A 17,096-nucleotide genomic window follows, 5' to 3' on the forward strand; every position below is an offset into this window, starting at 1 on the left:
CGAGTTCAGGCCGTTGCTGGTCTGTCGCTCCTGATGGCACCCTTGTTGATCCGGGCTCCTAGCCCTCAATCTTCCATTCGTTGTCAGGCTACACGTTGCATACAAGGCTCGCAACAGCTCCTCCGTATGTACACGTTTATTTACATATGTAAATTTCGCCAACAACTTGTGGAGTCATTGACTCCAGCTCTCTCATCGCTCTCCCCCAAAACAGCCCCGGATTTTCCGTTTTAAGCAATTCGGTTCACACAAGAATTTCACTCCTCCGCCCCCAGCAGCATAGGGCGAAGCACTCTCACAATCACAAACATTTTTACAAGCATACAACTGTCACGACCCAGTGGTTAGCTCAAATCAGCCCAACAGTTTTCTTTCAGTCACCCCTATTCGTTCACTTCGCTCTTTCCCGTTTTCCTCTGGCCAATCCTTACATTGTAGCTTCGCTTCAAAGCAAACACGAACAAACCAAAATAAACAAACCAGTAACAACAAACAGCAACCAACAAAGTACACCAACAAAAGCCAGGAAAAGAATTTCCCTTCCATTTTGAATCCGCTTGTTACCCGGCCCATGCACCCGAGCATGCTGCAAACTAGAGGATGCGCCGTGTAATTGCTTGAACACAGGCGGCGGCCTGCTCTATGCGACGAAGACCGCCTGAGCAACGCGACTCCCATCTGCCCATTAGCCTCACAAGGAGCGCTGCCGACGCGTGCCCTTTTATCCTTTGTCCAGCTCCCCCCGACACCGTGGGAAAGGGGGGGGGCGACAAAAGTGACGACCGGCAAGTTAAGCGTTTGTTCGGCACCCGTTTGCCGCATTTGGCGGTTTGAAACATCCTGCACATGTGGTCCATGCCCATCGGCTCAGCGACGCTCGCCACCCTGCTCTAAACGGCCTATCTTGCTAGCGCGCGGCACTCCCCGGGCCTACGCACATATGGAAACATTTCTGTAATGTCCTCCTATGCCCGTTTACATGCATACAAATAAAATATCCAAGTAATGATCGCCGAACTTAACACCTCCCCACCCAGAATGCTGTGGGGACACCTGATGTACACACGGCATTGACACAGAACATTCGGCGACCGCACAGGTAATCCGAAATCATGCAGACTGTTGAACATCATCGAGACAACTACAGGTGTATTATTACTATCTCCTTACGCTTACAAATTTTGGTCAAGAAAACATGGTGTTGCACATGCTGGGAGTCTCCTAGCACTGCATAACAACAATGTAGCAAGCTATCAGCTAAATTATGTACACAGAAATCGAGATATACAGTTTGGTCCATTCTTGTTACGTTATATGGAGCCTACATGCAAGCACTTGCACGTGCATGTAGGCTCCCTAGGACGTAAGAGAACTCCAAATGAGTATCCCAGCACTGATTAGAGCCCTGTTTTATATGAAAGTCTGGAAAATATTTTTTACCAATACAATGTCTGTTGAATAAAATCAAGTGCTTTTTTTCCTTCTATAGCTAAAGAATTTGTGACGTTATACTGAATCGAATGAAGTTCTCAATTGAATAGTGGACACGTGCTTCGCAGCACCCTTTTATTTATTGCACAGAAAGCTTCGCAACCCAGTTTTTTTCCAGAATACAGAAAGGTTTTTCCCCCTTTACGGCAGGTCAATCTGCAAGCCAATCTGCACGACAGATGAAAGTGCAGACTGCGCATCGTAACTTGGATCACTGGTCTGCGAGTAGCCATCGTTGGCCCTGTGTGGATCGACCACAGTCAGCGCCGACAGCAACGAGCAGGCGCCGTTTTGCTGTCAGGTTCGGCGTCATTTGCCACCTGTCAAAGATTCTGAAATCGGGAGGCTCACCCCTCTCCAACTTGCCGTCCGCGCAAATGTATTCAGCCAAGAGGTCAGCGCACTATGGTCACATGACACTTTGCACCAGTGGTGTAAATAGTAAGCTAGTCTTATGACAGGTTGCTCGAAGCTACAAAAAGAGACCGACATGTGTCTACGAATGGCATCGGGAACGAGAGGCCGCAGTAAAGTGTGGGCATGTCATCGCAAAGATGGCGGCTGTGAGCAACTTTGTTGCCATTCTGTACACTCGCTTTCCATTGCGAGGCAGTTTCTCAGCTTTCCAAGTATTGCGCAGCTGCTGCAAATAGATCTGCGTCGATTTGGCATCAAACCGTAACTTAAGTTGCTGATGCCCGATGAAGCAGTGCTGAGTAGGCCCAATGGCGTAGGCAGTGTGTCCGTGCCGAAAATTCACCGTAGGCCGATGTGGTAAAACGAGCAGCAAGCAGTCGTGGAATGCTTGCTGCTAAGATCTCACAAACGGGTTAAATTGACGGCTGTTGAAGCGCCGATAAGTTCAACGCTGCACACGTATCCAATATGCTCCGAGAGCCTTCAGGCGCATCTAATCGGCCCAATCTTCGCACGTGCTTCCGCACTTTCCGAAACATGCACTGCTTTTGTTGCCATTCCCTCTGTGCATGTCACATTATCGTATTGATCTGTCTGTCAACCTGATGGACCTTGTAATGATAGAGGCGGCCCCGGTCGACGCAGCACTGTCCTGCGAATTGCAGTGTTTGGGTGCTGTGCATGCGATCTCCACGTCGGGCCCACGTCGTTGCATGAAGCAGGGCTTGCAGAGACAAAGTCTGCAACCCCGTCAAGTCTTCACGTTTGCGACCGTGTCAGCCAGCTCGGCCCATACGTGCCGCGCTCTGCACTTCTTTTGCGCAGAGAAAAACAAAGTGAGATGCTCACTTGCGTGGCATTGAGCACGAGGGACTCCATGGCACGCGTGACATGTGGCACTGTGCGGGTCTCCACATCGAATATACCGAATAGTCAAAAAATCTAATAGTAGATAATATATTAACAAATCGAACTGTAGATATTCGATCTGCAAATCGAATCATTCCAATGTTCGCCACTCAATTCGATTTGGTGATATTCGACTACTCGCACGCCCCTAGTTACAACCAACCCTGTTTATGATAATGCCATTCTTCCTCTGCCAAGAAAGCCATTTCTTTTTTTACGTGCCAACTCTTCGCCCTTCTCTGCACCTCCAAACGTGCAGTGCATCTAACAAGTGTTGAATGCTGTAATGTCCTAGTTTTGCCCGTGACAACTGATAAAATTATTTTGCAAATTTGAAATAAATTAACAAATAGTACATAATTTGCTGACTGATTTACCAATCAACACTGCTGTCAATTTTAAGTTTGACTTTCTTATCTAGCAGTACGCTCACCAAGTCTAACTAAATTTGCCTGCCTGACTGACTTTATCCCACAAGTGGCCAAATAAGGTTGTCGGCACATTACAAATTAAATTAAAATTAACTTCTGGGGGTCTTACACGCCAAAATCACAATATGATTATGAGGCACGCTGTAGTATTCTCACCACCTGGTTTTTTTTTAAGGTGCACCTAAATCTAAGTGCGTGCTTTTCCATTTCACCCCCCGTCGGAATGGGACCACAATGGCCGAGAATCGAACCCGCGACCTCGTATTTAGCAGCACAATGCCTTAAACCGCTAAGCCACCTCACCGGCGTTGTCGACACCTTCCTTTGCACACATGTGCTCGTATGCCGCCTGGTGAGTCTACATACAGACGAAAGTACGGCCAATGCATGCACTAAATATCCATCCCCTGGAAATTTAAACAGAGGCTAACCAAGCTCCAATAGCCGAATGATCATGGGTTTCTTCACAGCAGTCAGGGTGTGGCATTGTTCACTACCGATTATTCTTCCAGTTCATTACCGGTTAATTATTTGTTGGCGCAGATCTGAAAGGTGGTGCAGGCTCACTAAATCACCCACCGCGGTGGCTTAGTCAGCTAAGGCGTTGCACTGCTGAGCACAAGATCGCGGGATCGAATCCCGGCCATGGCGGCCGCATTTCGATGGAGACGAAATGCAAAAACGCCCGTGTGCTTGCGTTGTAGTGCACGTTAAAGAACCCCAGGTGGTCAAAATTAATCCGGAGCCCTCCACTATGGCGTGCCTCATTATCAGAACTGGTTTTGGGACGTAAAACCCCAGAAAGAAAGAAGAAAGAAGGCTCGCTAAAGCTACTTGATGATTCTGAGTGACAAAAATTTGTAACAGCAGTCAATGAAACCGCCCGGGACCATGTAGCTATTTCAAGAACAAACACTAGTGCAAGGAATGCTTACGACAAACAGCAGCGCAGTGTAGCTTTTACAAAACAGTGGTGTGGCTTGTCCAGTGGTTAGGCTTAAGCACTCTAGCTTTAGGCCTGTCCCTGGATTGGCTATAGATTTGCTACGTTTTGTGTTGAGGTGGCATTGGTGACTTATCAAAACGACACACTGCTCTTTCTGCTTAACTGGGAATTGGTGTGCAATCGTGCAGGTAGAATTCAAATTATCAACATTTCGGTTGATAACATATAGTTCAATATTTCAGTCATGCTTATACATTTAGGGGCAAAGTGGCGGTGCCACAAAGATGTACAGATAATCAAGCATGTCCCAATCAGTGTACTCGGGTTCGGTGGTATTTACCTTGAGCATACAATATGCTATAGTTAGGGAAAGGAGGACATACCGGTCGTCTTTCCACAGTTTGGGCACAACCGAAGAGAGTGTTGTCTTCACATTCACCACCTGCAGAGCAACAAGCACATGCTAAGGCCACATGTGGCATGGAAAAGGGTACAATCCCTTTCAAGATACTGCAGTAACATTTGCTTGGTAATAAAATGCAAGTCTGCATTACACCTGCTCTCACCTCATCTTCTAGAGTTCCAAACCACAATTGCATGCCACTTCTGCCTCTCCCTCTGCAAGATTACTTTGACTGTAAATCATCTTCGTTCAAGCACTTTAACCCTTTGTGGTCCGTTGTCGGGCAGGGCCCCACAACGGACCACATTCTTCTTTGTATATACATTCTTTGTATACATGATGCGCCATCTCTTGAGGGATTAGTGAACTTTGTTGAAGTTTACTTCCTTTTGCACTAGGGTGCAGCACAATTTTCAGCACGGCTTCTCACTTGCACACGGTTCGCTGAGAAGCATGGCCCTTTTTCACAGCATGCGTTTTACGGTGCTGCATTTAACGAAAGCGATGATGACTTTATTAAGGCAGAGAATTACATGCCTCCATCAGATAGTGATGACAGTGATTCGACAGAAGCGAGTGTCAAAGATGACGACGGCGGTGGAGACAGCACCTCTGTTGACACACAAGGGAACGGTGCGTGACCACGTGCTGTGGACTGGAAGGTGTACGCGAATAATGTGCCTGATTTCACTAATTTTCCTTCACTGTCATGAACCTCACACTTCCATGCTCTTCTTTCGACTTTTTCAAAAATGCAAACGGCACGCATAATAGCTCTCTACGAAAAGGGGAACAAGCATAACGTTGCAAATTATTGACTGATATCTATCCTCTCCGTATATTCTAATGGTTTCAAAAAAATTATTTTTAGTCGCTTATCCTGTTTTTGCACCAAATACGTCCTGACAAAATCGCAATATGGCTTCCAAAACATAAGTCTACAGAACTCGCCCTACTGGATCAAAAAGAATATATCCTACAATAGTTCTAACAAAACAATAAAGTGGTCTGAATTTTTGTGGATTTCACACAAGCATATGACTACATTCACGATGCCATTTTATTAGAAAAATTACACCAATATGGCATTCGCGGGCTCCCACTCAGGTTACTTAAAGCTATCTGGCGCATAGATGTCAATTTGTTTCTATAAATGATTTAGTATCAGATAAGAAGGAAATAATTTCAGGTTTACCACAAGGGAGCATCCTTGGCCCTTTATTGACCACTTTACATATTAATGACATAGTGCATATCTCCCCAGAAGTCAAGTTCATTATCTATGCAAATGACACGAGTATATATGTCACCTCAGCATCAGATGTTATTCTTTCTAGTAAAGCTAATGACGTCTTACAGAAGTTTGACAACTGGACAAGTAACAATAAGGTAAAAATAAATCTAACTAAAACAAAAGCCATAGTTTTTCATTCGAAAGGTCAAGAAGTGACTTCCCAGAATAACATTGTATTTAGAGGCTCAGATATAGAAATAGTGAAGTCAGTGAAAGTACTTGGGGTACATTTCTCCAGTTCTTTGCAATGGAATGACCACGTCAATAATATTCAAATAAAATTAAGCACGATAACTGGAATATTAAGCCGTATCTGGTACCGTATCCCAAACTCAGTGAGGTTATTGATATACATATAGCTGTTTAATTCTTATTTACGGGACACACGAAAAATTTCGTTGTGGTGGAACTTCGTTGACGCGAAATTAGTATGTATATATGTACGCCAAACGGCAAAGCCTGCGAACGAAACCGAAACCATAGTCCGGGAAATCTTCTAGATGGCGTGGGGGCAAAGGTTGAAACGTACCGAAGGCGGTCAATAGTGTCAACTTCACGAGCGAATGCATTTCACGCCGCCGTTACAGCATTTTTCGTACATTGCAGGCCGACGCCTAACTCAACACACGTGCCCGGCCGATCGCGAAACACTCCATTTGCGGCACATGCACCGTCGCAGTGAAGCAGTTTGAATTATCACAATTTCATTGCATATTTATGACAAAGTCGGCAAACTTGGCAAGCTTGCGCTTACTGCAAGTTTTATTTCCAGAAGTTGGTCAGCCTGTATTTCTTACGCTTCACGGCAAGCAAAGCCGTTACGCGAGTCACAGTCTGTTAAAAGAGCCATCACAATGTCATTTTCGTGGGCTATGATAACGTTTAAGACGAGGTCAAAAGGATCCATTACATTCAAAGCAGTCGCCGGAGTCGGTGTGTCTAGTGGGTTGTCATTTTCTTTAGACGACGAGACGTTAATATTATGTTGACAACAGCGGCTGCGGCACGACCGCCGCATCTTGAAAGCAATCTGCGCCGTGCAAGAAGTGCGCGCCCAGGGCAAGCCTCATCTTCAAAGCGATCTGCAGTGTGGGCAAAGTGTAACTAGTGCCGGTAGAGTCGTGTGCGCTGTGCTTTCGACTGTTTAGTTCGCGTTGAAGTGAGAGACGGCACGGAGGTCAATTCGCTCGCTGCTATTGCCGCACCTTCTCATTCCAGCGTGTTGACACCGAGTTTCCGTGGTCATCGAGCGAGATGTTTTCATGTTTACCTGTGCGCGCGTGACACCGTGCTTGAAATTTAGTTCATAAGTGAATGTTTACAAGTTTATACGGCTGATAAAACTATCATCCTTAGTTCGTATAGCTGTCTACTAATCTGCTATCGCAATTGATGCTTCGCCTTTCGAAATTTTTCGATGCTTCGGCTGCGAAATTTTTTCCTTCCGCTTTCTGCCTCGGCGATCATATGTGCCTTCTCGAAAGAGAAATTTACGCTTCTTCGTAGGCATAGCCATTTCAACCGGACACACACACCACAGAAAACGGCAGCGATTGTGGTGATCCCGTGCGGTCTCGCGCCAGCTTGTGATGACCACGTGTGGCTATGAATTGCAGTGGCGTAAATTGGTACTTTGAACTTCATTTCGTTTGCAAAAACCTCGTTCAAGCGGACATACGATCGTCACAGCTTTGGAAGGGCCTTCTAATTTGCCTACTCGGCAGTTCCAACTTCAATTAAGTCCTAGTTTCGTTCTCAAAAAGTTCGTTGAAACGGAAATACCAAATAAAATGCCTTCGTTATGGAGAGACTTTTTTTGTATTACTTTCTATGGGCAGCTGACGGGGAATCGTAAAATCTTCGTTGTGGTGGAAATTTCGTTGTAGCGGCATTCGACTGTATAAGCTAGGTTTTCAGTTTTCTTTTATGGCGTGATCTTTCCGTAAGAGAATGTGTCGTTTAAATATAAAGAGTGCTGTGATAATGTGCTATCTCCAGCTGCTTTCACAAAGGAGGCAGAGGATCCCTCAAGCCGTCATTTGAACGGCTTTTCCCTCCGCCTCCTGTTACACTGTACTGTGACAAAGCAAATGAAGCAATCAATCAATCAACCCAGGATCCCAAGTAAGCGCTTACAATCTCAACTGTGAGCTGAATTATTTTAGCTGTTTTTCACAGACAAGCTGATGGACAATAATGCGCCAGCACAAACCGCTATGCACAAACCACTATGCGCGAAAAAATTTCGAGTGCCGGTGAGTTTCCAAAGGACTCAATTTGGAAGGACTGGGGAGACATGACTTCGATAGAATTCAAAGCTTTTCTTGGTGTAATTATAAACATGGTCTTGAATCCAAAACCAGAACTGAAAGAGTATTTTGGCCAAATATTGTAAACAATATGCCTTTGTTCCCGCACATTTTCTGCCGGAAGAGATTTCTGCAAATCTTTTTAATGTTGCACGTTGCCCCATGCCATGATGCCTCTTCAGCTCAGCCGCCCACTCGTGGAAGCAATTTTCTCATTGATACTTTTAATCTAATTATAATATTTGAGTTTATTAATTATTTGAGACTTATTACATAATCAGGCGCAATACAAAAAAATAATCTGAGTATCTGCAAGCGACGGCCCACAACATTACCTTGGTTCTGTCCAGCTACGTGGTATCTCCATATTTTTAAATCTTGGTGCATGATAGTTAAGACAACCTGTATATACTTGCTTTTGGGTTTAGTTTTTGTTGTTGTTCCTTCTCTATAAGTCATGTTTCGCTTCCAGTAAAGTTTCAGTTGAAAGACAGCACTTGGCCCATATTTTTCTCTTTCTGTGTGTTCGTTTTGCCATGCACTACTATCATGGATGAATTAGACCTGTTAGATTAAAAGCTCCCAATTTTGGCACTGTTTCACTGTGTGTTACTGTCTAGAATGTGAAGTGCACCTAAGAAATAAAAAGAGCTGCACACTTACCTCGGTTGTGCAGAGCTGCTGGAGGCAACGCAGTGCCAGCACCACTGCTGCCCCCTGACGGTCAGTACCGCAACTGGCCACCAAGGACACCAGGGGCTTCAGCAAGTTGGCCCCATGCTGAGAGGCACTGCATCATTGCACAGCACACTGAGGCTTGCTGACATAATGCCAAGCATATATAGTGACTGGCACTTAATCTGGAACAGGAGGAGCTGCAGTGCTGCCACATAATATGATGCTCAAATATTTTCTAAATTTTCTGCATCCCGACAACTGTCTACAATTACGAACATATCAAGGTGAGCTTTCCGCGATGGCATGCCACGGCCGACACCCCCGCCAGCTAGGCCTAACCAGTGCGCTTCGTCGGCGACCAAAGTTGTGGTTTGGTGCAGAGTCAACGAAATGCATTGTAATGGATGTACGGCACATGGAAAGCAGAGAAACCACCTTGATAACAAAAGTGAGGGCACAGACAACACTTGAATGGCAGCAGCTTGGTCGGCGACTGCCATGTATTCGACACCATGCATACCCGATCAGACCGAAAAATCGGACGAGACACTGTACAGCGCCTAAATTTCAATCGGTGTCATTTTTAAAAAATTATTATTAGTTTGCCCGCTTCATGCGAAGACCGCGGTACTTGGACATTAACCTTTCAACGTTCATAAATTTAAAAGGGTGCAAAACTCAAGGTCAACGTTGTTTTGGTTATAGTGCGGTACCGCTTATAGTACGGATATTCACACTGTATCGAATATCGAAGCGAATCAAGAAAGAAAAGCCATATATAAAATTGAATATTGAATATTAGAAATATTTTTGCAAACTTTAATGCTTACACGTTTGTCAAGGAAATACGGTGCTGCACATGCTCGGGAGCGTCCTAGCATTGCGCAACAAGAATGTAGCAAGCTATATCAGTAACTTGGTTACATAGAAATCAAGACACATACAGTGCGGTCTACTCTTATTAAAGGAAACACCAAATTAGTATGCCAGCATTGATTACAGCTCAGTTCTAGTATCGGGTGCGCGAGGTATTTGAGAACACTATTCCTTATCGCCATAGATACCAGCAGGCTCATTATATCTATCTAGGCGTGTGGCTTCTTGTTGGTTGACCTCTATCATTCATGCTGCGCAGTTTGTTCAAAGATGGAAGCGTTCAGGTTGACCCAAGAAATGAAACACCATGCAGTCCTCGTTGCCCTGGCCGCACACCACAGCGACTTGGAAATTGCCACCTTTCTGAGCGTTTTACATGGTGCGGACAGAACTGATGTGTTCTGGTGGTGACGTGGCATCTGTGGTAAAAAGGAAAAAGCACAGTCAGCAGTCAGACGTCGTCAGAACCCCTGATTTTCTCCAGCGGCTGCAAGTCATTGTGAGTGGCGACCCAGGGAAGCCATTGCGGGTCACTGCAAAGAAGCTCCAAGTCACGGAGTCGACTGTCAGGCTCGCTGTGCACGAGGACTTGAGGTACCATTCCTATGTCATGAGAAGGGGGGCACTTCATGTCCGATAAAACTTGGGAGAATCATCTGCTGCGGTCCAAGCGTTCGCTAAGCAAGCTGAAGAGACCCGAGGAGCCTGGACTGCTCCGTTTTTTTTTTTTTTTCAGATGAAAAGAACATTAACTAAGACCAAAAAATTAACCGCCGTAATGACAGGTGCCTTTGCGCAAGCTCTGATGAGGTGCCTACAGTGATGTACACAAAAATTTACATCGTCTGTGATGGTGTTAGCCGTCATCGGCAACGAAGGTGACGTCATGCCGCTACACTTATTTTTGCAGAAGGACTCTGCGTTAATGCTGCCGTGCGCGTGGAGGTGCTTGCCATCATTGTAAAGCCCTGGATAGAGACTGTTTTTAAAGGAAGACCTTATGTCTTTCAGCAAGATTCAAGACCTTATGTCTTTCAGCAAGATTCGGCTCCCGCCCACACCACTTGCGTCACCCAGGAGTGGCTGGCTGACAACTGCTACGACCACGTCACTCCCAACTTGTGGCCTCCTAGTTCCCCAGATTTAAATCTCAACTCAGGGGTGGGAGCAGGCTCCAATGTTTTGGAGCAGGACTGGAAGCTGCAAATTGGCCATTTTCGAGCAGCCTTGGAGCAGCAAATATGCTGTTTTGGAGCAGAAAATAACTATTTTGCAGCAGCATCGGACCAACAGATTTGTAGTCTTGCAGCAGAAAAACAGTTTTGGAGCGGGTTGCCATCCTAGACCATTTAAATGAGCAAACTTTTGCTTTAAATAAGTACAAGTGCTGAGAGAGAAAACTTTACGTGCCAAGGTGAAATTTCTGTGGAACATTCTATGCTCTCCTTGCCAAGCAACTTAAAAAAGAAATCTGATCTAGATGCAACTTTAGGGAACTATAATGGTGGTAAGAGTTCTAGTAACAATCAGGACGAAAGCACAACATAATAGCAATAAAAATCTATCTATTGTATGAGCATACGAGGCATGAAATACATAGCAAAACCCAGTACTTGCACTAGAGCGTAAAGAAACAAGTACAAAGCAGCTCTACAAGTAGCACAAATAAATCACAAGGGATGTAAAGCTTGTTTGTACTTATCAACAAATAACTTGAAACAAAAGAACACTGGCACATAACACCAGCCCTGTGTCCACAGTGCTTTGTCACACATTATAAGTCAACTATCTGTCAGTCTAAAGAACAAGTCTTACTTAAAATGTATTCTCTAAAGACAAATATCTCTCCGAGTGAAATATAACGCATTTGATTAACTACAGAAATATTGCAAGTTGAAAATTGCCCTTTCAGGTACAATGCACTTTAAGAAGCCAACAAATTAAAATGCAAACATAAGATATGGGCACGCACAGCTGGCTACCAAGTGCCACGATCATTGTGGCACAAAACTGCACCCACATTTAAAACATCACAGCTCACAACATAATGTCACAACAAAAAGGCAGAAAGCAATACAGTCAACGTCCAATTTTTTGGGCTCCCTAGAGCCCGCGAAATCATCAAAAAAATTGGGCAGTTCGAAACAATGAATGCATGCCTTTTACTAAGTGCTCAAATCGCTACAGGCACTTCCAAAAAAGCTTTGAAGGCCTGCCAGTACACTTATGAGGCATATCGGTGCTCGTACTGTGACAGGAGGCGGCGGGTGGGAGCATATGTAATTACGGAATACATAGTGTGTCCCGTGACAATTGCCCCTTCCCACTCTTCCTATGCTTGACCGCAATACTTCGCCTAAGCTTCACTGCGTAACACTGCTGTACTGAGGGGAAGCTCACTTACGGGACCCGTCAATACGGAATACGCCGTGCTTTCCGAGCTTCGAAGCCAATCATGAGGATTACAAAGGCGGAGTCGGTGCCACTGCTGACAGTGGCGAATTATTTCAGTGAAAAACACGGAACAGAACAGCAAGAACCTTAAGAGGAAGCTTTAGCTCGGGTGCTCATATCTAAATACATCTAAAAGGAGAATTCGTTTTTCTGCGCAACCACTGCACCAAATTTGGCAAGGTTTGTTGCATTTAAAAGAAAAATGTAAAATCTAGTGACTGTTGGTTTCAAATTTTTGATTTATGTTGTCATTTTTTTATTAAAGATTGGCAAAAATCGCACATTTTCAGAAAACGAAACTATTAAGTTTACAAGTAACTCAGGAATAAAAAAATGATATCGCAATTCAATAAATTGATCTAATAGTACATATAAAGCGGACAAAATTGACATGTTACACATGAATCTATGGCGAGCCGTCAGCGTCTCGACGACGATGACGATGTTGCGCCTCGGCTGCTCTGCACGTTCGACCTGAGCGCGAGAGTAGAACGGCGACAAGACGGCAAGAACAACGGCAAGAGCAACAGCGTCTGTGATAGTGCATAAATAAATGTGGGCAACCAAATGCCATCACGTCTTCCCACAAATCTAAATAAATTTAGTAATATGAAAATACAGCTTTTGCAGAACCCTTGTGCACAACGTAACAAATTCATGTAAGATATAAATTGACATATCAAATTTGTCCGCTTTGAATGACCTAATGGATGCCTTTTACAGAGCCGCGATAAATGTTCTTGATGCAGAGTTATTAATTTGTGAACTTCGTGTTTCAAACTTCGAAATTTTCGTAAGTTCCTTTAGCAATATTCTGGTCTTAAACCGAAATTCTGCTTCCAACAGTCACTAGAATTTAACTTTCTCTATCAAATGCAACAAATTTAATTAAAATCGGTCCAGGGGTTATCTCAGAAAAGCGTTTCTGCATTTTACACGAATCTTAATACTGTGTGAAAAGGCCGCGTCGGAGCTGGGCCCGAGCTAAAGCTCTCTTAATAGCAAACGTCGAAGCAGCTAGGCCTAGCGTTGCCGCGGTGGTGGCTACAGCTGCCAGCGGATCTGTGTGCGAGACCACTGATTCTAGACGGCGAGATAATCAAATGGCGGCGGCGGTGGCTTTGATTATTGCCATTTCGGACCTGCAGTCATGACATAAAGTCCGGAAAATAAGACGGCAAAGGGTTACTGCATCCGAAATGTGAGACGTTCTTATGGGGTATATTGGTGCCACAAAGCTGTCTGAATTATCAGGCATGTCGGACATGAAGGCACCACTTGGTAGCAGTTTCAGCGCAATAATGCATTTTGGAGCAGGATAGCGCAGGAGAAGCAGATTGGCACAGCGCTTCCACCCCTGTCGACTACTATGTCAGGGGCGTCATTGAGAGAGAGGCTGTGGCGACACACTGCGCACAAACAGCCACATAATACAAAAGACTCGCTGAAGGCTGCCATTGTTAACTCAATGGCCAACATCTCTAAGGACCACCTAATCCGTTCATGCAGCCGTTTCTGAAGCCGAATTGAATCGGTTATTGCTACGGATGGCGGAATCATCAAGTAATTGTGGAAATAAACCGTAAAAGAAGTATTTCCCAAAGTTTGGTGAATATATGCCTATTTTTTGCTAGAGATATTCTTCTCTGCCTGAAGCCAACATTGTGTTCTCAAATACCTCGCGCACCCGGTATATGAGGGTCTAGAAATTTTTTTTGTCGATAGAATGTCTGTTGAATAGAATCAAGTGCTTTTTATTTCCTCAGAAACTAATGAACTAGTGACAAGAGCAGCCTGGGCTTGTTGGTACATCACATCCAAGAAATAGTGCAAACTTAAGTCAGAGACAGAGAGGCAAGACAACACAAGAGCTAACTTTCAACAAATGTTGATTTAAATTAGTACATACGCGTACATACATACAGGCATGAATGGCAGTGAGTGCGCATGTGACACAGCCAAGATCACAAAACTGTTTAAGATCGACACAAGGAAATGTTAGTTCTTTTCCAGATAACCCGACAGATGGTGTGCTGACACATCGTGTGCCCAGTCTGTCTATCATCTCGGCCTGAATTTTTTCTCTCACTAGCTTTTCTTTATTTTTGACTATCACATCAGCTTCCTGAAAATCAGATGTGTGACATGCGCACTCGCTGTTATTCATGCATGTATATACGTATGTACCAATTTAAATAAACATTGTTGAAAGTTGGCGCATGTGTTGTCCTCCCTTGTCATACCCTATCTCAATTCATGCTACTGCTTCGACGAATTAGTGGCATGTTCTATTCCAATTAATAGTGATGAGGTTATTAGTTTAACTCTTTCCCTACAGTGGTGAAAATAGATGTTTGTTGTAGGTTATGCCAGGTATTTCTTTCTGAAGGAACTACTGCACTCATTATTTTATGTAATATAAAAAAAAGCAGAATAAATGCACTTTTCATGCATAAAAAATTTATTAACGAGATGTAATTGCCAGAATCAAGATTGTGCGATAAAACTGAACAAAGTTTTAAAGACATGCTTGTATTTACTAAGAAAAAAATGTAGCAAACATTATGAGATATACAAAATTATTGCCGTCTAATAGGCAGCTGCTCGATCCATGAATAAAATCAGCCACAGAATCAGAAGAATCACAAGATCTGCTATCTTTCCAAGCGCACACACTGCTCCCGGAGGCGGCCATTGTTGCTGTCTACTTTGACGATCACGAAACTTTGGAGCACGTTAAAAAATTACCGCCTGGTGAGAAAAAAGCAAACTGCTTAGAAGACAAAAATATAGTTTTCCTCCTTCATGTCCAATGGCATACTGTGTCCATGAGGCGCACGGGAGGTCTCAAAAGCGGCGATCCAAACCATCGATAGCGGGCGGCCATTTATGCTTTCTACTTTGACGATCATGAGACTTCAGAGCGCGTTTACAAATTACCACCTGGTGGGAAAAAAGTGAACTGCTTAGAAAACAAAAATATAGTTCTCCTTCACGTCCAATAGCGCAGTGTGTCTATGAGCGGCGCGGAAGGTCTCGAAAGCGGTGTTTCAAACCAGCGATAGCGGGCTAACGATGCCCAATGGGCACGGTAGAGAAATAATTAATAGGGGACCTGTGTTTTAAAGTGATCTTTTAATTACTGCATAGAAAGTTTTGCTTTCCAGTTTTTCTACGAAATACAGAATGGCTATCCCAACTTTATGGCAGGTGGGTTATCGTATGGTCAATCTGCGTGACAGATGTAAGAGCGTCGCATCACGTGACCCAATCACCGCTCTACACGTAGCACCGACAGTAAAGAACAGGTGCTGTTCGTGACGTTTCATTGTCAGGTTCCGTGTGATTCGCTATCGGTCATAGATCTTGAAATCTGGAAAGCCGCAGTGGTCACAGCAAGTTCGCGTGACGCTCACTTCCACAATGCTTGTTCTGCCCTAGCAGCAAAGTCATGGAGCACTTTGTTTTCAAGCATTACTCACAGCACACCAAATCTTTTTCAAGTACTCAACATGGCTTCTGACATGGCTTATCAAAGATCACACAGGTAATTCGCACAATGAATTGGTTTTACCGGTAACAAGTTGATGACCATTACTTAGGTCATGGCACTTACCTGCTCATTAATCAAGACTGATTGAGGCTTACATCGGTTTATTTCACTTTTTATATTATTATGTAACTGCCTTTTATAATCGTGCATAAGTCAGGAGCTTCGTTGGAGAACTGATGTGTCGTGAGCTGTCACTACTGCCAGATTCACAGTGGAGGCCTAGGTACCCGGCACCTGCTGTTTAGGTATGCAGCTTAATACTACTTCTAAGGGGGTTTATTTACAAGCAGGGCTATGTAACAATAGCCTTGGCCCAGGAGCGTCGGTCACTGTCTCGCGCTCTTCGAGCAGCTGGACGTCGTCGTTCTCTCTCAATAGTTCGTGACCTTCTTCCCCACTACATGATATAAATTACTGGAATTACTTGACATCAGACCTCAGTATAGCCTGCGGGCTGACGTTCACCGCTTACGTTCACTGCTTCTTTGCAGCTCTGGAGAGATGTCGCAGTAAGTTGCAGATACATGGAATACTGCACTTTGAGATATGCAATACACAATCTCAGCAGTGCCACTAACTGTGCATGAACAGCGTAGATAAGGCATATTTTTCTCATTTAGAAATACAAGAAGCATGATCCACACAACTGTCAGCACGGTTGTCTAGAGCGCTCGAATGCTGTGCACTCAACTGTATGGGCACTGTCTACTGATAAAACCTGGTTCGAAATAACCTACATCTGTGCATGAGCCACCACACTGATTGAACTGCGTTGATCTTTTTTGCCATGTCAGTTAATGTGGCTTCAACAGCTGCAATACCCTGCAATCCTCATAAAACAAAAACAGAGATAACATATCTCGGAGAATGCTCCCCTGAAAGTTTTGTTAAGCATTACCTCCGCCACAGGGCTCTCCAGCTGTGGCCCTGTGGCGCCTCTGCCAACAAACCCAGATCATGATAACCGGCAAAGAAAAAATTACTGAGGCAGTTTCATCAGTGTGATGCTGCATGCTGAAATGTCATCATCAGCCAATATTTATGTGCACTGCAGGACGGAGGTCTCTTCCTGTGATTCATAATTCATTCATTGAGAAAAATAAATACTGTTTTTATCGTTACTCTGCTTTGAAATGTAAGTTATCTCAAAACCAGGCGTTATCAGTAGACGGTGCCCGTGCAGCTTAAAGCATGGCATTCAAGTGTTCCAGACAAGCGTGCTAACGGCTGTACATGCCTGTTGGCCCTATGTCACATGGAATGCAAATGAGACAGTCTGTTACGAAAATTTCCGCTACTGCTACTTCAGTAGTTTTTCAAGCTGTGTGATCAAAC

At 44.3% G+C, this 17,096-nt stretch overlaps 1 protein-coding gene across 2 annotated transcripts in view; it reads right to left on the reverse strand.

Moving 5' to 3' along the window:
• LOC119445344 (focadhesin) overlaps window positions 1-17,096 on the reverse strand; it is a 377,760-nt gene that overhangs the window by 245,298 nt on the left and 115,366 nt on the right. For both annotated transcript variants that reach the window (XM_037709656.2, XM_037709655.2), the window contains exons 13-14: window positions 8,864-8,990; window positions 4,578-4,636 (exon numbers count right to left, since the gene is read on the reverse strand). In XM_037709656.2, coding sequence (XP_037565584.1) covers window positions 4,578-4,636; window positions 8,864-8,990 — 186 coding nt within the window. The remainder of the gene's footprint in view (window positions 1-4,577; window positions 4,637-8,863; window positions 8,991-17,096) is intronic.

Source organism: Dermacentor silvarum, chromosome 3 (genome assembly GCF_013339745.2).
Source record: "Dermacentor silvarum isolate Dsil-2018 chromosome 3, BIME_Dsil_1.4, whole genome shotgun sequence".
Lineage (NCBI taxonomy): Eukaryota > Metazoa > Arthropoda > Arachnida > Ixodida > Ixodidae > Dermacentor > Dermacentor silvarum.